Consider the following 25,738-nt stretch of genomic DNA (forward strand, 5'->3'; position numbering starts at 1 on the left):
AAAGGCAAAGTGAATGTATGGCACTTGCTTATTGTACAGTACACTGTCCACTAGAGACCCTCTATTGTACACAGTACTACGGCAGAAGAATAGAAGAATACTTGAACTGGACACTCTGTGGATGGACAGACATCTGGCCAACTTTGGTCAACAAATTGTGTTGATGACAGCACTGTACTTTAATACGCAGCCAGTCGATTGTGAATTGACTGATTTTTTCCTGAATAGACAGTAAGTAATATTACATTGTATTCTATTGCCTGTTACGAAGCTCTGCTTGGAAGCAGTAGCTATAGATTATAAATTTAAAAGTTACTTCAATTAATACGAGTTGATTTAGAAAACAGACATGGAAGATCCATACCGAGTAAGTATTTTTGGACATTTTCGGAGGCATCTGCTATGAAAAGTCCGTCCACCTGTCCGCCCAGGTATACAGTATATCTACTATTATCTAGTGGTCCATGACTGTAAGCCTACAGTACTGTATACTGTACATATAGTACTGTACACTCATCCAGTACTGCACCGCATGTACTGGACACTGTACAGCACGATTAACTTGGGCGAAACTAAGGAACATAAACCGTGGAGGCTAAATCAAGCCCAAAGTACGCACAGTACCTATCGATTTTGAACACGAGTGTCGACAAATAACAACTTGAAGTTTTCGACGCCATCTTGCTATCGACGTTAATCGCGTTGTTCTGTACAGTACTGTACACTGAACACTGTGCGTATTGTACCGTACGGTACAGACATACACTGTATACTGTAGATCATAACGGTTTGACCCGAACCGAACCTTTCTCAGGTCTGGGTACGGTACAGTACACAGTTTTGCTACAATGCATCGCGCTTGTCACTGTGCACTGTACACTGTACGGTACACTGTTATTCGTCACAGCATTGACTGTACTGCTCTGAACATATCCGCTGTACTAGAGGACAGTATAGGACAAGACTCTATTGTGTCGTTCTCTACCATTTTATGGTATGACTGCAACCCTGATTGCTGATAGTCCATGTTAACGACTTCCTTTCCATCAAAGCAAGGTGAAGGACGCCACGGTAAGTTAGCAATGCCGAATGATATCCATCTGGCATCGTCTTCATCCTTAGCAATCATCGTTCTTAACTTGTGTCTACTATTTTAGTACAATCCAATGTTTATGTTGGTGTAGTTTTTGCCAATTTTTTAAATGATGATCTTGTGTTTGATGATACTTTTAGTGTTGATCACTTTTGCAAATCATCGTTTGCTGCATTACACTCCGCTCTGGAATTCAGTTGTTGTGTTGTTACTGTATTACTGCAACGAGGATGATCGAAAAACTGCTCGCACTTACTGTAGATACCTTAGTTCATTGCTACGCCATCATCATTGGCTACATTACACTCCGCTGTCGAATTCAGTTGTAGTGTTGTTACTGTACTACTGCAACGAGGATGATCGAAAAACTGCTTGCACTTACTGTAGATACCTTAGTTCATTGCTCCGCCATCATCATTGGCTACATTACACTCCGCTCTCGAATTCAGTTGTAGTGTTGTTACTGTACTACTGCAACGAGGATGATCGAAAACTGCTTGCACTAACTGTAGATACCTTAGTTCATTGCTCCGCCATCATCATCATCCTGTATCGAGTAGGAGTATTTCAACGTTAGATATCGTTAATAGATATTACGTCTGATCATTCAAATCCATACTGCAGTATCGAGTAGTAGTGATGCAGAGGTGTTTATACTTTGTCATCAACCTGAATACGTAGATTAGAACGGTTGCTTTTAAAATTCAGTTGATAAACTTGGAATGGTATAGATTCGTGCATCAGCGATGTTCTGCTAGTTTAACGTTGCTTGTTCTAATTGTCAACAATTTTAATCATTGAAATACGATTTGATGAAACGGCACTTTCAAGTGAAATGGTAGTGATCATGAGCCGATTGTATAGATATTATATATATATATATACTATACAGTATATTAAATGGATACTAATTAGTCTGATCTTGCATTAAATGGATCTAATTGGATCTTGCTAAATTCCTACTTTAAATTATACGTGTTTCATGAATGCCAGAGAATATCGCCTTAAAGTGGATACGTATTATTGATAACTAGGTGTATAACCAAATTGTTGTATAACGTACAGAAAACTGTTCGACTATCATGGCTAAGAGCAAGAATCATACCAATCATAATCAAGGTTAGCTTATTGAATTATTTCATTAAAATCTATGTATGCTGCTTTTTCGGAGGTTACCGTTACGTCTTCGATGCCTGATCATTCTGGAGTGCAACTCCTGATCTAATAAAGGGAAAATTAAGAAATTATCAATTTTCCCTATTGTGAATAGTTATAGTAGACACGTTACCGGTAGTACTGTACACGAACACTTACATGAAAAATTGAATAAGATTGATTTGAAAGCAGAACAATTAAGAAATACGGTAGTTTGCATATGACTGTGACTGTACTGTACCCCTTGGATTAATTATACTTCTCATCCAATCGCTATGTGAATGCAAGAGACTAGTAACATTATGGACTGCGGTGTGATAATATTGCTTAACGCTTTTGAATTATCCTTTGATTATAGGATTTAAAAATCATAGGAACGGTATCAAACGCCCGAAAACCAACCGTTATCCATCTTTGAAAGGGGTAAATCGAGATTTATTCTTAATGTCTTTGGATAGTTTTTATTTATGCAGTCTATGTGCAACGTCACTATAGCGTATATCATATAGATGTCTCCTTTAAATGTTAGTGTTTCTCTCTCAAAATGAAATGAAATCTGCCGAGTACTATGCACAATACTGTATTTAGTGATACCACTACGCAATGGAAGTGCTAGAAATGCTTTAATGTAGTTCATAAATGTTGGATTAAGTCATTTTTTGGAGGCGCTGTTCTAGTTATTACAGATTATGGATGCTAAACGTACATTGCATCAGCGAGAAAGTTTTGCATACTGTGCAACGTCAATTGATCAACTTTTACTTTACTACTTGTTGTTTATATAGGTCGACCCTAAATTCCTACGAAACTTACGATTTGCCAAGAAACACAACAAACGGCATCCTAAGCAGGAATAAACAATGTTCTCGAAATGATATCAATAAATTAGTGTAGAAGATTTACAATGACCCGGCAATCATCTTCTTGTGAATAGTGTAGTGTTAAACGACCAAGCATGTAGGGTAGTATATTTAGACACCCTAGGTACAACGTTGTGGTTCGGATTGAGGTAGCGAAAATGTAGAATGGATACTTCTTAATTGCACCGGGTAATTGTTATGAAAGCTATCAATGTTTTTTTATAAACGAATGTAGTGTTGCAGTACTACTTATTCAAACATTGGGGTTGGTACTGATGGTACTTTACTATCATAGTTATTAGTGATATGCATGAAGCTGTACGCATTGAATGCAAAACTCTGGTATAAAATATTAAAGTATCCTAGACTGCATGAATCGTATAATTCTGCTCATTAATCCATAAGCGTATGAAAAACTGTGAATCAATTGAGTAAGGACATGATGCTTGTCAATTATATTATAGAAAGAGGAATACTGTAGTGATATTGATGTCTTTAGGTTAATTTTAAATTATACCCAGACGCAGCACTCTTTCAATCAAAAGTGTATCGAGTTACTTAGAGAACTGCCGATATACCGTACTGTAAATGCCTATTGCAAAAGAACAATCCCAGGAATAAATACAGTGCAATTGGAACTTTCATTTTACTGTAGTTGTTATGAATGAAACAGCAATAAATTGTAGCTTCTATTCCAAATCACTCTTAATCGATAAATACAAAATAATTTAACGTAATTAAACAGTTAAATCATAAAAATACCAGGATATGATTCATTAGCGTGTAAAAGTACTACAGCAGGTAAAAAATTATGTTAATATAAACTAACATTTCATACAAAGCAAGATATAATTCGTCAGAGTAAAGAAATACTACAGCTTGTAAATAACGGACAAGTACAGCCTATCGTTTCTTTTCATACACCGGCATCATTGAGAATTATCAAATAGACTATTATATTCGGCAATTTCTTCATCACTAAATCGGCACTGTAGGAACAATAATAAAGGTTGTTTCAATTACATTGCAATCAGAATTCTGAATGAAACGACAATACGCTTATATCCTGTAGAAATGCATATATGTCGTAAAAAGCAATATGCTTGCTAATTTCCTAATAATCAAATTCCCATCAGTCCACTTACCATTTCCATAAAGGCATTATTAGAACAGTTGACTAATAATCTTAAATCTTCGTTAATTAAAATTTGCGGCTGCAATGATAAATTATCCAATTTCTTAAGCACTTACATTGTAATCATATTAAGATACTAACAGCAGTCGACACAGTGCCTTAGGACAGAAATATACTTTGTAATGAAAAGAAATAGAATTCGACTTACATTCCTAGCTCGCAGAAATTCGACTCTAATTTTAACTCTACGATGAGCCGTTGATAAAATTCTGTAAAGTGGTCGTGAGTAGTATGGGATTAGTATCGAGTTGAAGTTTGAGTACGCAGATATAATATAAAATAATACTTTGGTGATTTCAAAATGTCCGTTATTGTAATATCGTTATAACCTAGTAAACAGCTAAAATGATACCAGTTAAATAAGAATAAATATTGTATTACATCCCTTTTGCATAGACAGAATATAGTTTTACCTCAGAATAGGTTTTAAATTCTCTTCAATGGGGAGACTTAAGGTTTTCGATCTGTACAATTTTGTATACAAAGTTGCTATGGATTATAGCGAAAGATAGAGAGTTACAAAAGCCTTTAGTAATGAAAGTTGATCTAAACATAGATTACTTCCAAGGGAATGCGAATATTCAGATAATATAACTTACATATATTTTCTAGCGTAAAACCAAAAGATTGAAGAAAGTTCACTCTAGGCCGCGTATCAGATTCGTGTAACAAGAACTCGGGCATTTTAGCAATCTACATATACAATGAATATAATACGGGTAAAAATTCTGATCCATATAAAGAAAGATTATATATTAGCTAATATGAGGCACAATTTACCATTAAATAAACCAAATTTTCATCACGTCGATGACTGATAAGTTCAACCAATCGTAGGTACTGATCTTCAATAAAATCCTATAGAGTATATATATACGTATATCCGATCAGAAAATCAATGGTAGCAAATATTAATTATATCTATTTATGATTAATTATTGTCGCTTCTGGTGTTGGCGAATTTGCACTAAAGTTTGTAGTAGAATAGCAATACTTACTAAATCGAGATTTGATAAGACTAATCCGTGATTCTCAAATAAATTTTTTACATCTTTATTTTTAAAATACAACGGTTTTGAAGTAAACTTCAGGTAAATGGCATTTATTCTGTCATCTGGATAGTGAAAGCAAATGTACAGTTAGAAGCATGTCGGTGATATGGGCAAATAAATGAATGCCGTCACTTTGCTTAGTCTATTTCTATCATTTCATCTAACTGGTAGTGGACTTTTCAAAACTAGCACTTTACAGAAATGGTTACAATATACGAGTATTTATGGCAAAATTGTTTAGCTGGCTAGATATCATTTTAAGTCTGGGTCACTATTATCAACTGCAGATTTATATGCTGATATACGCATGTAATATACGGTACTTGAAAGAAGTAAACTTACATGATAAATTGAAGACGGCAGGCGCAGTATTTAGCACTGCCTCCGGCATAACATTTATTTCGTAGAAAAAACGGACAATTTTCTTAACGTTATCGGGATTTGTTTCAGACGTTGGAAAGTGATTGAGAATTGATTCACTACCACCATTCATCATTTCTTTTAATATCCAAGTTGATTTTAAATCATAATGCTGAATAATAATATTGATATCCGATATTTAAGTTACACTTTATTAAAATGGTGCAATTATTTGATATTTCCCTATCACACATGGTATATACTTACAGCAAATTTAGATAACAGTGCTGACGTAAAGTTATCTATGGATAAAGCAAGTATGGTTGGATTTTTGGTTATAATTTCTCCAACTTGCAGATCAAATGATTGGCATTAGTGTATTTTATCGTTTAAAAAGGAATAGAGGAAATTTGTATCACATGCAGCACGTTAGTAACATGTAGTTTCAGCAGTAAGAAATGACTGAGGTAAGCACAGTTTGTAAGTTATCTGTACATTACTATGCTTTGAAAGTACAGCTATCCTAAATCCACTTACCCAATAAATTTAATTGTACTGGATCGAAATGTTGATCTGAGATCGTACTACGTAATTTGTCAATCTTGGCTTCACACTGGAAAAAAAGAAACACACTATGTTAGCCGACAGCAATCGACTACATCTAAATTACAACCTTGCTTCTATTTACAGTTTTCACAGACAGCTTGCAAAATGTTGAGCACTCGATAGGATAGAAAGGTGATGTAACTAACAATACTGCATAGAGGTATCTTCGCTACAACAACATTTATCTTCACATTCCGTAAAACACAATAGCCTCCAGTTGGGTTACCATTGGGCTGAGATTCAGCAATGGACAGCATAAGAAAATTATAAGCAATTGATAGAATAGGACAACGATGTAACTAAAACTACTGTCTGGCTAATTAGCCAGTATACGCGTAGTAGTGTGACTGATTAACAACAACATCAAACTGGGAGGTTTATTGTGCAATGCTCGTCGTTATTCATTCTTGCTATGATTCAAAATTGGTCAATTCTAATTCTAATAGTGGAACTGGATTTAGCAGCAGCAGCAGCACTGACCTGTTTAACGTCTAAACCCAATATAACTGGGTGCTGCGCTACAATGGTCTTAATATTGCAGTCATACTTTGATAGAAAACGAATCATGTCCATGGCTTGATCATTGAATGCAAAAAGTGGTGAATATAAACAGGCAATTTGGCTAGCGTCTTCTTGACTCAACTGACATGCTTGCATAATATTGGCCGTCCGATTACGGATGACCTCAGCAAGAAATCTTTGAGGACTACTATACTTTTCCTTACTTTTACGAATACCCAGTGATTGGGATAAATTGATATGATCGTATTCCTTATTGGCTAAAGCATGATCATTGGAATAATGGGTAAAAAATGTCGACAGTGCTTTGAATTGATATGATGATGGCTTGCCATCGATAGAGTATTGCCTTTGCATTCGGCTCATTAGCCCATACCATCTCCGGTTTAAAATGTTCATGACGCCTTTCCTACAAGTCATCAAGAAGTTACAATCTGTATGCTTTCAATAGATACGATAAGATTAACGTTGGAATGGGTAGCTTGATTTATGACATGATGAACTGGATGGCTCTACGCCAGATTAGTCCAAAAGCTGCTGGCTTGCACTGGCCAACTTGGGTCCATGTGGAGATTCTGATGGTATCAGCGTATCAAAGTGTGCCTTTGCCTATATAGATCTAGAAGAATGATTAAAGGGTAGGTCGACGAACGCCAATGGTGCGCATGGCCGTGGAGCAATTTTCAAGTCCTGCAGTACTATACACTGTACAGTATAGGCTTTCAGCATGCCAGTGACGTCACTGGCAGCATGGTGAAGAACAATTCGGTCATGCGTACTAAGGTAAAGGGAAGAAACTACAGTACTGTACAGTGTACAGTAGTGTATGTACTGTACCGCATTACAGTGATTTGTACTGTACAGTATAGTGAAACGTCTCAAACATGTGAGACGTTTCTAAACATTTACAGTAGTCAAAATGGAAAATGTCGACAGTACAGTACTGTACTGTACTGGAAATGTTGAGAATCTACAGTACAAATCACTCTAGTGCGGCACTGTACAGTGTACAGTACAGTACAATTCAAACTTCAAAAAGTGCTTTGTACTGTGCACTGTACACACCCTCGCGGACAGACGGACGTAGAAAGATTGCTACGGATGGATTGATTATCCCACAAAAATGGTTCATTTTAGGTATCGTGATAGCAAAATCGCTAGCAAGATCAATAGTGCAAATGCAAGAGATGATAAAATGAACTGCTTCATAGACTACTAGAAGAACAAGTTCTATTTCTAGAAGTCCATGCCTGTTTCTATCGAGCAAAATGGATGATACTACAAGTCTACCATCAATCGTTACAGTCAATACTTGTACAAGTCGAACCAGTCAATCTTTGCTTACGCTATACGGTACACATAAACGGTCTCTAGTGTACGGTATAAGGGTACAATAATATCGCGGTAAACGCGGGGGATATTGCACATAACACGATGGAAAAGATGACGATGAAGCTTATTTTCCACAAAAGTACATCCACTCAGGATAGTGGATGAAGTAGAGTTGAAAAAGTAATCAACGACTTAAGTAACTCAAGCTATGGTTTTGTCTTTTCTTGGACGCACATCGACAGTTTGAGATTTCGGTGATATGCATGATATTGAAAGTTGATAATATTGAGGGTTGCACATTACACCATGGAAAAGATGATGATGAAGCTTATTTTCCACAAAAGTACATCTACTCAGGATAGTGGATGAAGTAGAGTTGAAAAAGTAATCAACGACTTAAGTAACTCAAGCTATGGTTTTGTCTTTTCTTGGACGCACATCGACAGTTTGAGATTTCGGTGATATGCATGATATTGAAAGTTGATAATATCGAGGGTTGCACATTACACCATGGAAAAGATGATGATGAAGCTTATTTTCCACAAAAGTACATCTACTCAGGATAGTGGATGAAGTGGAGTTGAAAAAGTAATCAACTACTTAAGCATCTCAAGCTATGGTTTTTTCTTTTCTTGGACGCCCTTCGACAATATGAGATATCGGTGCATATGCATGATATTGAAAGTTGATAATATCGAGGGAATAAAATCCTTGGGTATTCGAGTTGGACATGATTGCCAATTATGGATGGACCAATTTGATTGGACTTCTAGAAAAATACAGTACAGTGCCTACAGTCCATGGCTCAAAGTGATGATTCCCTTTCAAGTAAAGCATTTTTACGCTCGACTTATTTCTCCACGATAATTTGCTGCCGTATTAGTACTGAATGCTAATCTAAATGGCGTAAGAATGCCAAGATCTTAACAGAGGGTAACATTGGGTAGATCAACAAGTAGGAGCGTATCATGACAATAGTGATGGATAAATACTGATTGATAAACCCTAAGCTTTTATTTTAGCTTATGGATAACAATCTTGAACCTGGAAACCACAAGTCTTGATATTGCTTACTATAAAAGCCAACTGGCACATTACTGCACCAGAACAGTGGTGGAAATTAATTTACACGCTCATAGTCCATTCATAGTCTATGGAGCTGACGATGGGGCACCAGCTGTCATGAGCTCTTTCAACACTTTTCATCTTGTAGACATGAATTACAAGGTATCATCCATCATTCAACATTCATACAATCTGATTTTAAAATGTTGCAAAATCTATCCGCCCACTGCTGACAACATTGATTGATTGCCACCATATGATGCAATCAAAAAGGAGGAGGAGATGAAATGCCAATGGGGTCTAGTTACCCATTCCATAGCAATCAGCGGCCAGGTTGATGTGGGATATCGAGGCACAAAAGTTATACTGTGCATCGCCAGTTGCAGTCTAATTGTGGCAGTGCTAGCTTCTAATCGTAAACACATGTTTCATCGGCAGCCGACGTAGTAATCAGCAAAACTTCATCATAGCGCGCCAACAGGACTGAGGATGAAAGAATTATAAGATCGAAAATCCTTTCCAAACATCAGTATTGTGCCTATACGAATCAGTAGAAGATACAAGTACTAGGCTTGCAATTGATACAAGGCAGACGAAAGACGGTATAAAGTAGTGCAGCTTGTATCGAGAGCTCGATTAAACGAACATTAAGGAAGAGTTAAACCCCCCCAAAATTACTATTGCAATATTGGTTAAAATTCAATCATAAGATTGGCATTCACCCTGTGAAACTGCCAACGAGTACAGCAGCTAGCAAAAATGGTAAGATTTTATACTATAGGTATTAAAAAATACAATTGATATCGACCTACCCATCCAGATCTTTGAATACTGCTATACCGCCGTTAATTCCACATTCAAACTAGTAGTTCTTGCTATCGCCATACTAACGCTACTGGATATTAAAGAAGATCAATGGATGCTAAATCGTTATTAAATGACGCCAGGTTGCAGACTTTTCATGGATACCATCTCCAACTACCCGTCCAAGGACTAATCGATGAAACCAATGGCATGCAATGGTGTCACAGTCAAGAAATAATTCTGTAGATATTCAATTTCTCCACCTTCACTCGTCCAACTCGATGATATCAATTTACATTGCATGGCTAATCGACGTAGTTCTCAAAATTAATCTACCTTATCGCGCTTAAAATCGGTCATCTTCTACAAGTAGTCAGTGTACAATCATCTTTGTATGAGTTCCAATGATTTGCAATATGATAGCGGTCTTCCATATCCACTTGTCATCGCGCACAGGTCTTGTGATACAAATACCCAACACATCTAGCATTTTCTATCCGCAATACTATCAATTGAATTTAGAAGGCGCCGTCCTCTATTGTTAATAACTCAGCCTGTGATGCCCCGAAACATTTCATGAAATAGAAATCACATTATAGTGTATAATAGCCAAATAATATATTTTGTAACCTTGTTATTTACCGTATTGCCCCAATCCCATTTCCGTTCTTTGCCACTGGGCATAGAGCGCGACACTTCTATTTCCCCGTGATCCATTTCCAAGTAGGATAGCAATTCTATTAGTATATGCGTTTGCCCTTACCTGTAATGCATACCTAATAAATTACACGATGCTTAATTAAAATATCTCACAATTACAATACGATATGACATTTAATTTGAATACTATACTTAATCAATAGACAAGGATAGTTGTGTCTAATCTTTAAAATTGGGTAATGTTAAATTGGATAGCTGTTCGGTTGTGCGCTCGTATACTTTGTTTAGATAAAACAACGATTATTTTTCATCTTAACAAAATGCTGTAGTATTCAACTTGATAACTTAAATAATAAATTAGTGTGATTTTGACTTAATTAAATGGATAAATAATTTTTAACATGATCGGTACGTCTTTTCTTGTGGTTTATAGCGCGAGATTGTCTCCATTCATATTGGTCAAGCTGGTGTACAAATTGGTAATGCTTGTTGGGAATTGTATTGCTTAGAACATGGAATTCTACCTAATGGTCAGCGCTGTGAGGGAACGACCAATAAACAGCACAAACACTGGTTTTCGGGTGAATCCTTTAGCACATTCTTTAACGAAACGGGTCGAGGACGGTATGTCCCTAGGGCGGTTTTTGTTGATCTGGAACCAACTGTTATAGGTAAGAATTTTTCCAATGCACAAACCAGATAGAATGAATCATATACTGTGGCTTTAGTTACATCATGAAACTGTTGTCTACAAGTGACATATTCCGTAAACAGGGATGGGTGTTCAATCATTTAGTGTGCACATACATAAAATTGATTAATAACCACGGAAGTTCCTAACTCTTTCTTTCGGCTACTGTATCGTGATGTTGCTAACTTTTGACTGTCATACTAAATGTTAAATGAATCACTTACGGTACAGACTATTGCGTTGTGTTTTGCTCGTAACACAAATGGAATGATTGATCTTCATGCATTAATTACAGATGAAATCCGAACTGGTCCTTACAAACAGTTGTTTCATCCCGATCAAATGTTAACCGGAAAAGAAGATGCTGCTAACAATTATGCACGAGGCCATTACACAATTGGAGGTGAAATTATCGACGTTTTTATGGATAGGATCCGCAAAGTGGTAATTTTTTGTCGCTACCATATTGGTGTAATTTATAGTATAATCAATGTGTAGTTTGATAGATTGGCTATGCATAAAAGTACTTTAGTCATGTTAGCGTTTGTTTGTAATTGCAATAACTATTAATGCAAAATGATGTACTGTACGACTAGTAAAAATTATTATCCGCAATAGCCTTACGCTGATAGAAAATTTTATGAGTAATTCGAAATTGAATCGATTTTCGCTTTGAATCCTCGACTAATTAGCGGTTGAGTTACTAATTACAATTTATCCCAATTAATTTCAAATTTATAGTGTGATCAATGTAGTGCATTACAAGGCTTCGTATTATTCAACTCCTTAAGTGGTGGGACTGGCTCAGGTTTATCTAGCCTTATTCTTGAAAGAATTACTGCTGATTATGGTAAATGTACTAAACTACAGTACGCTGTATCACCCTCGCCGCGTGTTTCTACGTCTGTTGTTGAACCCTATAACGCTGTCTTAACAACACATAGCTGCTTCGATAATTCTGATGTTGTTTTTCTCATGGATAATGAAGCCATTTATGATATATGCATGAAGAAGTTAGATAAGGATCTTCCAACGTATACTAGTCTTAATCGACTAATATGCCAAATTATATCATCCATGTCAGCATCGTTACGATTTGAAGGAGCACTAAATGTTGACTTGAAAGAATTTGAAACTAATTTAGTTCCCTATCCTCGAATCCACTTTCCACTTGTCTCCTATGCACCTATTATATCACCAGAAAGAGCCTATCATGAGAGATTAAGCATTCAGGAAATTACTGAGAGCTGTTTTCATACCAGTAATTTGATGGTAAAATGTAATCCTCGCCTTGGAAAGTATATTGCTTGTTGCCTATTATATCGTGGCGACGTTGTTCCAAAGGACGTTAATGCTGCTATTGTTAATATGAAATCGAAAAAACATATTCAGTTTGTTGATTGGTGTCCAACTGGATTTAAAATTGGTATCAATTATCAACCTCCTACTACAGTTCCTGGAAGTGATTTGGCCCAAATTTCCCGTGCCGTTTGTATGCTTTCTAACAATACTGCTATTGCTGAAGCTTGGTCGTGTCTTAATCATAAATTTGACCTTATGTTTGCTAAACGAGCGTTTGTTCACTGGTATGTTGGCGAAGGAATGGAAGAAGGAGAATTTACAGAAGCTCGAGAAGATTTGGCAGCACTAGAGAAAGACTATGAAGAAATCGGCATTGAAAGTGTCGATGAAGATTCACAATATGATCATGAATACTAGTTGATAACTACTTTTAATTTAAGTTATGTGGTCGTTGATCATCGATTATAATTATTCTAGTGCTGTAGCAATTAATGTTATGAACGATATCTCAATTCTATGCGTTGTAAGTTATATGTTCGGATATCATTCGTATTGATACAAAAGTTTCCCCCATAATTAATTGGTTCTGATATTACAACTAAAACATCTTTTAAAATATATTTGATAGATATATTTTCTTGCCATTGTTTTATATAGTTCCACGTTTAATCTACCTATTGTGTAAAATGATCATTCTATAGTATGTTGTAGTACTCGTCTTTATTACTTAATTAAACCTGCTAACTGCGATATCCACGGGATATAGCAATCGATATTTGTATTGTCGACAGATACTGCAGTCTTTCTTGAGTATATTCGTAGGTTCCATTTTACATGCTTTTGCACCCTAGATTTGTTTAAATCTACGATCATTATACTACTGGCGTATCTTTGATGATATTTATCCTATAGACTTTTAAAGTTAGGGATACTTTTTGAAAGTTTAGATACTCGTATAGCATGAATGAAACAATTGAAATCAGAGCGGTTTAATGATGAGGCCATGCTAAAATAAACGATTGCATAACGTTACTTAGAGCGTCTTTTAACTATGCCGTAAATCGATTTAAATCCTGTTTACACGTACACAGGAAGATAGCTGCAATCGTATTAGTGATTGTTGCTAAGATAGTGTAAGTGTCTTCACCATTGCACTTTTTTCCACAACTCGCTTTGGTAAATAATTAGTCGATTAACTCTGGTTGATTTCACTAACTGATAGTAAGTACTAAAATAGGATATTGATGCAAGCAGCGATATTTACGTACGCTTTGATTGATAAATAGAAATAAATCGCTTCTTTAAGGAAAAATTTTCAAAATTTATTTGCTCAATCGGAGTGTTTCAATTCAAATATATCTAGTAGTAAATAAATTAAATTGATTGATGAGTATACCAATTTATCCGTTAGGATCTGCAAAAACTTTGATGTATTATATTAATCGATATTCTAAATGGTGATATAAGTGTACAGCATATGCATATACCAATACTATATTCTAAATCATGGAGCTTTTGATATTTTATATCAGTACAACCAAACTCTTATTCTCTATACCTTTAGCAGCGCATGCAACACTTTTCCATTACGTTTTATGTGTGGATGATCATGATAGGCAACGCTATAAACATATTCAGCATTGCTCCCATCAGAATTTTTCGATTTGTATCACTATGTACAAACAAACTCTTAGTTTCTAATCTCTATACCTCAAGCAGCGCATGCAACACTTTCCACTAGGTTTTATGTGTGGATGATCATGATAGGCAATACTTTAAACATATTCAGCATTGCTCCCATCAGAATTTTTCGATTTGTATCACTATGTACAAACAAACTCTTAGTTTCTAATCTCTATACCTCAAGCAGCGCATGCAACACTTTCCACTAGATTTTATATGAGGATGATCGTGATAGGCAACACTATAAACATATCAAGAATTGCTCCCATTAGAATTTTTCGATTTGTATCACTATGTACAAACAAACTCTTAGTTTCTAATCTCTATACCTCAAGCAGCGCGTGCAACACTTTCCACTAGGTTTTATGTGTGGATGATCATGATAGGCAATACTTTAAACATATTCAGCATTGCTCCCTTCAGAATTTTTCGATTTGTATCACTATGTACAAACAAACTCTTAGTTTCTAATCTCTATACCTCAAGCAGCGCGTGCAACACTTTCCACTAGATTTTATATGAGGATGATCGTGATAGGCAACACTATAAACATATCAAGAATTGCTCCCTTCAGAATTTTTCGATTTGTATCACTATGTACAAACAAACTCTTAGTTTCTAATCTCTATACCTCAAGCAGCGCATGCAACACTTTCCACTAGGTTTTATGTGTGGATGATCATGATAGGCAATACTTTAAACATATTCAGCATTGCTCCCTTCAGAATTTTTCGATTTGTATCACTATGTACAAACAAACTCTTAGTCTCTATACTTCAAGCAGCGCATGCAACACTTTCCACAAGATTTTATGTGTGGATGATCATGATAGGCAACACTATAAACATATCAAGAACTGCTCCCATCAGTATTTTTTGATCTGTATCACTATATAGAAACTTTATACTGAAAAAAAAAAGATACAGCTGCAATTAGCATTCACTCTCTTCAAGTCTAACTAACTGTATTAAGTTAAAATTGTAATTTGCAATCATTCAGCAATTAATTAAATTGATGAATTTGAACCATTTTCGCCTAATTTTAGATCACTACTATGTAGCGTAAATACTCGATACATGCATTATATACTGTTTCAGTTCGTAGTTAGTGCCTTGAGTCATGTGTCGAAAATCATCATATACACACAATACAATGCATTAGCATTGGATGACAATACCGTATGTTGTACTATGCTCATTGGGTACCGTACAAACTACGTATGGCCAACAATTGGAATGTGTATGAAAATCGGCTGTAAACTGCCGCCAATAGCGTTCCTATGTAACGGACATAGTATCCAAGCAGCAGCAGAAAATCATTGCCAACACCATCTAAAAAGGAGTTTCTAGCTGCTAGTTTGGACTTTCATCTGTTGTAACGAACGGAATTCAACATAGTGGCCGCATAAATCTAAAGTAACCTTTACTGGACGGTTCAAGGAGTGCAAGAGGCAAGGAATAAGCTGAATTTGGATCGATTTGGACACCATTGCAAGCTATTCGTGAGCAGAAAAGGAGGATCGAGTTTGCATTGGAAATCAGCTAGTGGCGAGATATTCTTAGCAAAGTTGCTGACTAAAATCTGCACAGAGAGAGTTCCTACTAGATTGGTTAGTTAAAGAATCAAGAAAAAAAGTTAATATTGGATTGATGCAAACGTGTAAGTGAGGATTAACTTGAAAATGAGCATCATAGTCCATCTTTAGTTTCATTCTTAGTTGTGATCATTGTGGAATGACCATTGTTGACTAGGTCAGCAAACCAAGCACAGTTTTAAAATAGATACAGTCGATAGTTATTGAATCAGGGAATCGATTGATTTGAACCAGCTTATTTGTAGGTTAGAATTGAAGGAGACAAGTGACAACAAGTTCAATTAAATTTTCAGCAACTTCAACAGCAGAGGTTTTATGGATTAGCTAGATCAGTGGACATTGTGGGTTTCTTCAGGTTAGGTCTAGGTTAAAGGATTGAATTAATCTTCTGTGCTAGCCAAATCTCTAAAGATATATAAAAAAGAGTTATTAAATCAAGGAATAACTGAATCTAGATCAGTTTACTCGTAGGTTGGAGTTGAATTGAGGGAACTTGTAACAATTTCAGTTTAGTTCCTCGCAGAGATTTTTTTGGATTGGCTAGGCTGGTAAATTAGAGTGAATTATTTCAAACTTGCGTAAGGAATAAATTGATCTGGGGTCAGCTTAATCCGTTTATTGGTGGGTTAACTTGGCTAAAGGGAACGTTAAACAATTTCGCTTTAGTTCTCAGTACTTTTTAACTGTAGAGATTTTGCTACATTGGTAAACAAAGTACATTTTGTTTGACTAAGTCAAGAACTGCGCAATAAATCTTCTCGTATTAATAGCTCAAGTCAAGTGATCGTATTTAGTATTTTACATGATTAGGGCAATGGTCAGCCCATCTGGCTGCGGGATAGGTTGTTAGCAAGCTACTCGTCTCTTGGAATGTAGAATTGTATGTTATGTCTACCTACCTATTATTGCATTTGCTACCTACATATGTAATGCACATAGAATCATGCTGACGTTAATGCCTGCTTCGCAACGACCAAAGCATCACCTCATTCCTGAAAAGATTATACTTAAAGGAAAAACAAGATTAGGAAGGCAAGCTGAGATGGTTGATGTGGTCATTAATTCAAATCATTCATTATTAATTAGTCGACTTCATGCCACAATCACTCGAAACGAAAGTGGCTACTTCAGCATTGAAAATCATGGCTTAAATGGACTGTTGGTCAATAGTAAATGTATCAAGAGTTGCAATTTATCTCATGGAGACATTATCGTTTTTGGTGGTGCGGGAAATGGTGCTGTGGTTGGCCAAGAAGTGCAATCTACTCTATCAGAATTGGTCTATCGATTTTGCCAATATACATTAGGCGAAGCTAGTTGTACTGTTGATAGCCCTACTGTACATCTTGTTGATGATGATATTGATCAATACGTTGGAGAACAAGCGCAAACAGTTATGCATTCCAAACGTAAACGCGCCAATAGCCAGGATTCATCAACCTCAACAGAAAAGAAGTCACTAGAGAAAGAGAGCAGTAACTATAACCAAGATTCTTTGTCGGATTTGATTGATTTTGTCTGTGAAAATACCTCATTAGATAGCCAGAAGAAACAAGATGATAATAATAATGAAAAACAATCACATAACGAGGAAAATTTTAGTAAAATTGGTGAAGAATTTACTTGTAGTATATGCCAATCACTTTTAGTTGCTGCCCATTTATTGCCTTGTTCTCACAGTTTTTGCAAAGAATGTATTTATACTTGGCTATCTAATCATTCTACATGTCCAACATGTCGAAAGCGTTCTCGTCTATCTCAACTAGTAGCGGAAAAAGTCGTTGATAATGCTATTGCAGTTATGGCGGAAAAATTTTTAAATGAAGGTGAACTAGCAGATTGGAAATCCCGTTGGAACGACGTCTCTAAGTTTAATTTAAAGTCTCTTTCTGGCAAAGAGAATGCACATAAAAGGCCAATAGCGAGACGACAGGAAGAATACGAGTTAGACGATGAAGATGATGAAGAAGACGATGACGATGAAGATGACGATGACGATGACGATGACGATGACGATGACGATGATGATGATGATGATGATGATGATGATGATGATGATGATGATGACTATAGCGACACCGATGACGAAGACTTTGAAGTTGACTTTGATAATGAGAACGACGAAGACATTAGTTCAGGAAATGCGACAATAAATAATGATCCCTTTGTTATGTACGAAACTGGTGCTGTAACATTCGATATTATACCAAGTCATGTTATTCTACATCTCCGTTATTCACCGACATCCCGGACTAATTGCAACAAGTGCGGACAAGTTATTACTGTTGGAGCTATTCGATGGACGGCTTCATCCTTACATGGCAATAACAACAAATATTATCATTTGCGATGCTTAAGACCAGAACGATCCTACTTTGATACTCATACACTCCGGCTATCTAGTTTTAGTAGAAGGCAAACGGCCAATATACTAGATTACTTATCAGGAGGGTCGTAAGTTATTGCAGACTATCTATTTATTTAAGATCCTATTAATTTGGAGAATATATTTGCTTTCAACCAAACTTACTGCAGTATTAGAAACATGCTGACAATATTACAGTATTGGATAGGCCTTCTATTTAGTATTTTATTTCCTGGACGAAAGTCCGATCATTATAACAGCAAGTATTGTAGTGTATTAAGCATTGCTCAACGTCATCGCCCTCCTGTATGAGGCAGATTTACATATGTTTCTAGTTCAATGTATGCCATGCGTATGCATGAAATTTTATATTGGTAAGTTAGTCAGCGGATTACATTTGTTCCTATTGATCAATTCTGACATTTTATTATATATTGATGTTCTATAGCTGCGCTAGTTATCAGCTTATTGACAAGCTTTGTGTTTGATGTAGTAAATCTACCAAATTTGTAATGTATATAAGATGTGCGTTTCTGTTATTTTATTTTGTAATCTGTTGCTCAATATGTTGCATTGGTAAACTAGTTGCTTTTGGATGGTTTGGTTTATTATAAGAATCATGTTCGCCTAATATATTACAGGTATAGGTTAATAAGTTATGACATCTCAAAATTAAGAATTCTGCTGATTTACTTTTTTATCATTAATTGCTATTACAGAATAATAGGATGTAATTGTGCTGTAAAATTGAACGCCTGTATAGAAATGAAAAACCTGTTCTTTATAAGGAGTTTATTGGCACTGCATAATTTATCAGAGATGACTAGTTACTTCATAAGACGGCTTTGACGGATAAGGGCCTTATTTGAACTACCATCATGACAGCGCACAATAAATTATATTTTAAAAAAACTAAATGTTTGAACGAAGAAAGTTTCCGCTATTTAATGAAAGAATAATAAACATGAGCTAAGTATTCGCAATTACATTGATGTATATTTGCAAACCTTAACATCTGCTTGATGCCAGTGCTTACGTATTATAGTTAGCACTAAGCAAATGTTATCATAAATACCCCCTCAATCTGTAAAGGTTTTAGCATCAGGTAATAACTAGTGCCATAGATATTTTGGCATGTTTTTCAAAATTTATCGACATGGACTGCATGTCACCATTTTTCAATATTTTGCTTACAGTTTTAAGTTTACAGATTTAAAAAATGGTCGCCTCATTTTAGACTAACACGTCAATAAATAATTCGTATTTTTAATCAATTTTCTTTATTTATGAATTTGCTCGCGAGTAAATTACAACCTACAATATAGTTGCAGAGTATTTGAATGAACATAATTCAATTATCATAAGCTAGGATTGGATATAGTTTCTCCTGTCATTGATAGAATCAAATGAGATGTAAAGCTTATCATACGAATTTTAACATCCAGCTAGCAAAATCACAAATTCACAGTATTAATTTAATCATTCCTTTTAGTAAGTTTAAACCGTCATTAATTACATATACTTTAGTATCTGGATCACATATCATACTGCTTAATAGGACCCTTTCTTAGGCAAGAAGGAAACTTTCGGGAGTGGCTTGTACAGAAATATTCGCTGTATCTCTCTTTTCATAGAACATGTTGGTCCATACCATCCATACTGGCAATCGCAAGCGCCTGTTTCCTTATTACAAACACCAAATTTACATCGACAATCGTATTGGCAATTGGGCCCAAATTTATCATTAGAACAAGGCTGATCACATTTTTCTCCAGTAAAACCTGCTCGACATCGACAACGGCCAGTAGCAATATCACAGTGATCGCCAAGAGCTGGTTCACATTGACATTGTGAAAAGCAATCGATGCCAAATCGGTCCTCACCACATGAGCGTTCACATTGACCACCTACTTGGCCTGGCAGACAGATACATTTGCCATCAATGTGATTACATTGGCCATCATTTTGACAGTTGCATTTCTGCGAGCAGTCAAGTCCCCAACGACCGCGTGGGCAACGTTGCTCACATTTAGGCCCAATGTAGCCTGGAGTGCAGATACATCGACCAGTAAATCGATCACAATGAGATCCATGTCTGCAATCGAAACAGGTAGAATTACAATTTGGTCCCCAATGTCCTTCTTTACATGGTTGCTCGCAAAATTCACCAGTATAGCCAAGAATGGAATCACATTGGCAATAACCAGAGATAGAATCGCAGCTTGCATTATTGGCACAGTTACAAATGGATCTGCATGACAAGCCAAATGATCTTGCAATGGAAGCGGAGCATGGCTTTTCGCATCGAGGACCTGTCCAACCTTCATTGCATCTGCATTCACCAGTGATATGATCGCAAAGACCATTACTGCTACAGCTGCATACTTCTGCACAGTGTCGACCATAATGTCCAATTGGACAAGGTAGATTACAACGCGGGCCGATCCATCCTGGAAGGCAAGTACAGTTTCCAGTGATTGCATGACATGTTGCATTATTTGAGCAGAAACATTTCTCTCGGCAGAAAAGTCCAAATCGTTCATCGGGGCATTGACATGTTTGCTCATCAGATCCATCTTTACAATCTTTGACGTTATCGCAAACTAGAGTTATATCGATACACTTTCCAGATAGACATCGATGCTGATGATGACCGCAATATTCCGGTAGCTTTGCGTAAGACGATGCTAAAAAAGCGATTGCATAATTATAAAGAAATTAGTTTGAAATTAATAAATGGACTATTTTAATTTTAATTTTACCTGCAGCAAAACTGACTGCAAAAGCAAGTACGATCAATGAATTTGTAGTGAAAGCCATTATCAATTCTACTGAAGGAAAGAGAAATTATATACGGTTTAGCTAAGATGAATGAAGTATATAATCTTTTCCAGAGAGAATTCGCAATCTATTTCGGTTACTGTACTGTTATTACTTTTATATCTGGTAGGTGTCAAATGTGAGATTTAACACCGTCGTGTTTTTAGGTAGCCTTGATCATTTGGTGCTATTGCTTATTTCGCAATCTGAAGATGTCGATCTGTTCAAAACCTGTCTTCTTTACAGTAAACTAAAGTACTACTGTCGAATCGATGAACGAGATGCAATCGTCTTTAATATTAGGATGTACTCTAAAGATACGATCACAAGCTTTTACCGATACAGCTATGACTAATTAATATAATTAGCTGCAGGTATAGGGTGACTTTAATGAAATATTAAAGGAATTACTACCAATTAAATAAAGCAGAAAGGTATACAAATATACCTAATATGTTATTTCACCTAGCTAATTAGATATTTATTAACAACTTCTAAGGAAGGCGAATCAGAAAATACTGGGCAATTGCGATCGAATTATTTACTTTCAACTATCTGTCCAATACATTTTTGGCCGAAAGCATAACAATTTCAAAATTCGACAACAGAACGCTTTATTTACAGATTAAATATCTCCAAACGCTAATATAAGCGTTGGTCAGCCAGTATAAGGTGTTCAACATCACGGCTACTAATCTTGAAAAATAGTAATAGCGTTCAGTTATAGTGTAACGTTGATGCTATCTATTTACTAAAATATCCGTAGTACAGTACCAGAGTCCAATAGTGGATTATAATGGAACTGAAAAGTAAGAAAGAATCGCGCACAAGATGCGGCAAAGCATATATTCATGATCAACTTTAAATCAACATTATAATGTATATAAAAGTGTAAAAAATTAGTAATTGCTAATATCCTAGTTATTTGGCATAAATATTTACAATGAGATAATTAAGCGCTAATGAGTATATTACTATTCACATGGAAACGCAAGAATACGCGATAAGATTTAAATTTCGTGATAGGCTACACGCTCAATATTTTGGCATTACATCGTTTCCAATTCGAAAGGATTAAAATTAAAATTTTAACTACAAGAGGATATAATTGACAACATAATACTAAGTTAATCATTAGGTTTAATTTGTAACGTAATTTTTTGCTGATTATCGAGACACTCCCTAAGCTTGTCTTCGGTCATTGTTAGCCGTTGCTCTAAAATAGAAACAGTCTAAAAAATGAAGTGGTGGTTTTTATTTTAGATGCAATAGATAATGTGTTAACGATACTTAGCTATTAAGATTCCCTTCTTAAGAAATTTAATTACCTGTGTTAGTACATCTAATTGGCTGACAATATGTTCTAAAGTTCGCGATAACTGTGGTGGGATATCACGCGGTTCTAATGGACTAGTTTCAGCACCATTTGCGGCTGTAACATCTTCAGTAGCAGCCTCCTTTTCCAGATATCCGTGATCGGCCATGAGAGTATCGATCTTACTTGACTTCTACAATAATTTGAAATGAACATTTTTAAACATCTGCAGAAATGTTAGCAATTAAGAAAATTTCTTACGACAGCATTATCTTACCTTCGGAATAGAAAACATTGCAGGAGCTACATCGGTAACTTCTGGCGGACGATCAGATAGATCTTTGGGAGTTCTTTTAACATCCAGCTGTGATAATTTTAGCATCAGTGTGAGTTCAAATGGTAAAAATCTAATTACATTAGAAATGCACGAACCTGAGTAGGGGGTCTAAAAGTCTTTTTTGGTTGAACGTTTGATGATTGTTTACCGTGGATACTTGCTACTGTAATATCATAAGATTCTTACCGATGAACCACATGTAATTTTGTATAGTATTGGATATACACGTGCGGTAATGATCATTGCTACTTACATTCACTGTAATCAACCGTATCGAAATTTGTCTTCCATACCATCACCTATAATCCGATCATTAAAGTTAAAAATAAGAACCTCAACTGTAAAATATCACAATTACATGTGCTAAGCATCATACCTGCTCATCAGCACCGCCAGACGCAAAGTATTCTCCTGTCGGTGAGAATGTTACCGCTGTAGCAGGGCCCTACCATAATAGGTTGTTTAATTCATCATAATATTTCATATACAGTTTACATTATCGATTTAGAATGTTACCTGATGGCCGTGCAACGTATAAAATAGTCGCCCTTCTAGCAAATCGAGTATCTTACAAAAGAAGACAAAAATAAGCATAAATATATGTTATTGATTGCGTTTGTAGAATAGAATCTTAGCAGCAGGCCCTACAAGTATCGAGACATAGAAATTACCTTCAGTGTGGTATCACTTGATGAAGTAATTAAGAAGTTGCCGGAAGGATGGAAAGAAATGCTGTTTATAGCATTGGAATGGACTAATTTTAGGTAAGGAATAGTTTGATTACATTCGTCATGATCGAATAACACAGGGTTAATGTTTCATCGTCAAACTAGCAATGCATAAATATACTCACTTTGGTAATGCTGAAGAAGTTTATTGATTCTAATGTCCCATATCTGATAAAATTTGATGAGAAATGAAAGTGCAAATTCACTATTAAGCATGACTACATGACTACTTATACAACACGATTAATACCTCAGTTTAAACAGTGTGACACATTTCAGTGAAAGATACAAGTAAGAAATTACCTTAACAGTATTGTCCGTTCCTGCCGCTGCAATACAAGTTCCATTGGGATGAAAAGCAACATCATTAACCATTCTAGATTATTAGTCAGGTATGTCAATAATAGAAGCAAGTCAATATAGCGTGTTTACGAAAAGAAGTCTTCAAATGTATTGCTTTACTAATGTCAATTAAAGATGGCAATAAAAAGGTAAGCTGATCTTTATAATTTTTGTTCTAATAATTAAGTAAGAATGATTGAATTACCCAGAATGCTCATAGAAAGTGTGAATACATTCTTTACTGGATCTATCCCATAACTTGACCGTCTTATCATCACTACCAGACACGATAAGTCTACCGTCGGGTGAAAATCTAGCTCGTCTGACCCAGTTGAGATGTGCATTGAGAGTAAATTGAAATTTTTGGCGATGTACAGTCCATAGCTATGATGAATTTTAATTGGATTGATAGAATGCAAGGGCACAAGTCATTAGATAAGGACTTTAATTTGTGTCCATGCTTTGCACATCAAGTTTACGTCAATACCTTTATTGTTTTATCATCAGATGCGGTTAGTAAGGACTGACCATCATTTGAAAAATCGACACATCTGACAGTCCCAGTATGAGCTTTAAACACAGTTGATTCCCCTTTTCTATGAATGTTTCAAAGAGATAAGAGTGCTGTTAGTAATGCTTAGCGAATATCAGCTAGGTGATGTAATCTATAGATTATCAAGGCAGGTTTGCATTGATGAAATAAGTTTCTTACACGCTGGGTATCCACAAGCGGACAGTTTTATCTCGAGAAGCAGACGCAACTAAATGGCCTGACGGGGAAAATTGAACGTGCATAACAGCGTCCTGTTAAAAGAATAAGTCGAGAATTTATTCAATATTTGGATTGTATTTGTATCAAAGTATACTACCGATTTACCTTGTGACCAATGAATCGGTATGCTCTGGTATGTGCCTTGAAATTCCATATCATTAGACTTGAGTCCATCGAGCCGGTTGCTATTATCAGGTAAATTATTTTCAATAGGATAGATCAGTAAACACTAGCAAGGAACTTCAGTTTCCTCTAGGAATAAGATCTACAGTCGATTTACGTTTACTGCTATGCCAAGTCTTTTAACATTAGAGCATATCTAAGCAAGTGGAATCTATTTGAGTATGTATTTACGATTCAATAGTAATTTTTAGCATATGCATTTGTAGGACGATCTTATTTATAATATAGATGTCGTATAAAAGTATTATAGCAATCAAGCCGTACTTTCTAAACAGAAACTTAAGTTACACTCATTTAAGCTAGAATTTTTGAAACTAATATCTATCTATGGTAATTTCTTGACTATCGATTTCAATCTCATGTACAGTGATGGAGTCTACGCGTACATCCTTTTAACTTTGCAAAATTATAGTATAAAGGATAAAAAATAATTAACCGGTGGATGAGACTTGAGTAAACATTGGGCACATCTACAGTTTGCAAAAAGTACTGTGGAAAGCCTAGGATACTGATATACATAATCTGATCGTCATACTGTGTTGCTCAGATAGTTGATCAATGGCATATCAATACCAGTGCATCCAGGACAATCTACTATTTGGATATTATTAAGCAAAGCATTGGGAATATCGATGATCAACATTGTAAACATTCTACAGCTTGCAAAAAGTACTGTGGAAAGCCTAGGACACTCATATACATAATCTGATCGTCATACTATGTTGCTCAGATAGTTGATTAATGGCATATCAATAACAGTGCATCAAGGACAATCTACCATTTGGATATTATTAAGCAAAGCATTAGGAATATCGATGATGAACACTGTTTCCGATGATCTAATACAGTAAATCATTGACTGTATACTTTATGAACGAAGAGTTTGACTACTCCTATTCAAGTAT

The 25,738-nt window shown here is 35.7% G+C and overlaps 6 protein-coding genes across 6 annotated transcripts; 3 read left to right on the top strand and 3 right to left on the bottom strand.

Annotated features, from left to right (window-relative positions):
* The first annotated feature begins 1,040 nt into the window (after positions 1 to 1,040).
* Positions 1,041 to 3,150, top strand: TRIADDRAFT_38495 (expressed hypothetical protein). Its single transcript, XM_002117796.1, has 4 exons — positions 1,041 to 1,071; positions 2,128 to 2,212; positions 2,607 to 2,671; positions 3,034 to 3,150. Exons 2-4 carry the CDS (start codon positions 2,176 to 2,178, stop codon positions 3,103 to 3,105), a joined length of 174 nt encoding a protein of 57 aa, XP_002117832.1. The 5' UTR covers positions 1,041 to 1,071; positions 2,128 to 2,175; the 3' UTR covers positions 3,106 to 3,150.
* An 887-nt stretch (positions 3,151 to 4,037) lies between these two features.
* TRIADDRAFT_61872 (uncharacterized protein) lies at positions 4,038 to 7,239 on the bottom strand (the record flags this gene model as incomplete). Its single annotated transcript, XM_002117812.1, has 11 exons — positions 4,038 to 4,097; positions 4,254 to 4,322; positions 4,452 to 4,512; positions 4,717 to 4,792; positions 4,903 to 4,996; positions 5,084 to 5,161; positions 5,302 to 5,417; positions 5,698 to 5,887; positions 5,983 to 6,065; positions 6,253 to 6,328; positions 6,802 to 7,239. The coding sequence occupies 11 exons, from the start codon at positions 7,237 to 7,239 to the stop codon at positions 4,038 to 4,040; spliced, it is 1,341 nt and encodes a 446-aa protein (XP_002117848.1).
* A 2,757-nt stretch (positions 7,240 to 9,996) lies between these two features.
* On the top strand, positions 9,997 to 13,111 carry TRIADDRAFT_61873 (uncharacterized protein; the record flags this gene model as incomplete). The annotated part of the gene is made up of 4 exons (XM_002117797.1): positions 9,997 to 9,999; positions 11,135 to 11,372; positions 11,688 to 11,836; positions 12,134 to 13,111. 4 exons carry the CDS (start codon positions 9,997 to 9,999, stop codon positions 13,109 to 13,111), a joined length of 1,368 nt encoding a protein of 455 aa, XP_002117833.1.
* Positions 13,112 to 16,914: 3,803 nt separating this feature from the next.
* On the top strand, positions 16,915 to 19,185 carry TRIADDRAFT_61874 (uncharacterized protein; the record flags this gene model as incomplete). The annotated part of the gene is made up of 2 exons (XM_002117798.1): positions 16,915 to 17,915; positions 19,056 to 19,185. The coding sequence occupies 2 exons, from the start codon at positions 16,915 to 16,917 to the stop codon at positions 19,183 to 19,185; spliced, it is 1,131 nt and encodes a 376-aa protein (XP_002117834.1).
* A 786-nt stretch (positions 19,186 to 19,971) lies between these two features.
* On the bottom strand, positions 19,972 to 20,886 carry TRIADDRAFT_13460 (uncharacterized protein; the record flags this gene model as incomplete). The annotated part of the gene is made up of 1 exon (XM_002117813.1): positions 19,972 to 20,886. A coding segment is annotated over one exon (915 nt), but the record flags the coding sequence as incomplete, so codon positions are not given.
* Positions 20,887 to 22,283: 1,397 nt separating this feature from the next.
* TRIADDRAFT_51125 (uncharacterized protein) lies at positions 22,284 to 24,809 on the bottom strand (the record flags this gene model as incomplete). The annotated part of the gene is made up of 13 exons (XM_002117814.1): positions 22,284 to 22,388; positions 22,485 to 22,664; positions 22,749 to 22,810; positions 23,062 to 23,107; positions 23,185 to 23,253; positions 23,325 to 23,375; positions 23,480 to 23,562; positions 23,662 to 23,704; positions 23,840 to 23,912; positions 24,084 to 24,262; positions 24,366 to 24,474; positions 24,591 to 24,682; positions 24,756 to 24,809. The coding sequence occupies 13 exons, from the start codon at positions 24,807 to 24,809 to the stop codon at positions 22,284 to 22,286; spliced, it is 1,146 nt and encodes a 381-aa protein (XP_002117850.1).
* Positions 24,810 to 25,738: the final 929 nt, after the last annotated feature.

This window comes from Trichoplax adhaerens, genomic scaffold (assembly GCF_000150275.1).
Source record: "Trichoplax adhaerens TRIADscaffold_30 genomic scaffold, whole genome shotgun sequence".
Lineage (NCBI taxonomy): Eukaryota > Metazoa > Placozoa > Uniplacotomia > Trichoplacea > Trichoplacidae > Trichoplax > Trichoplax adhaerens.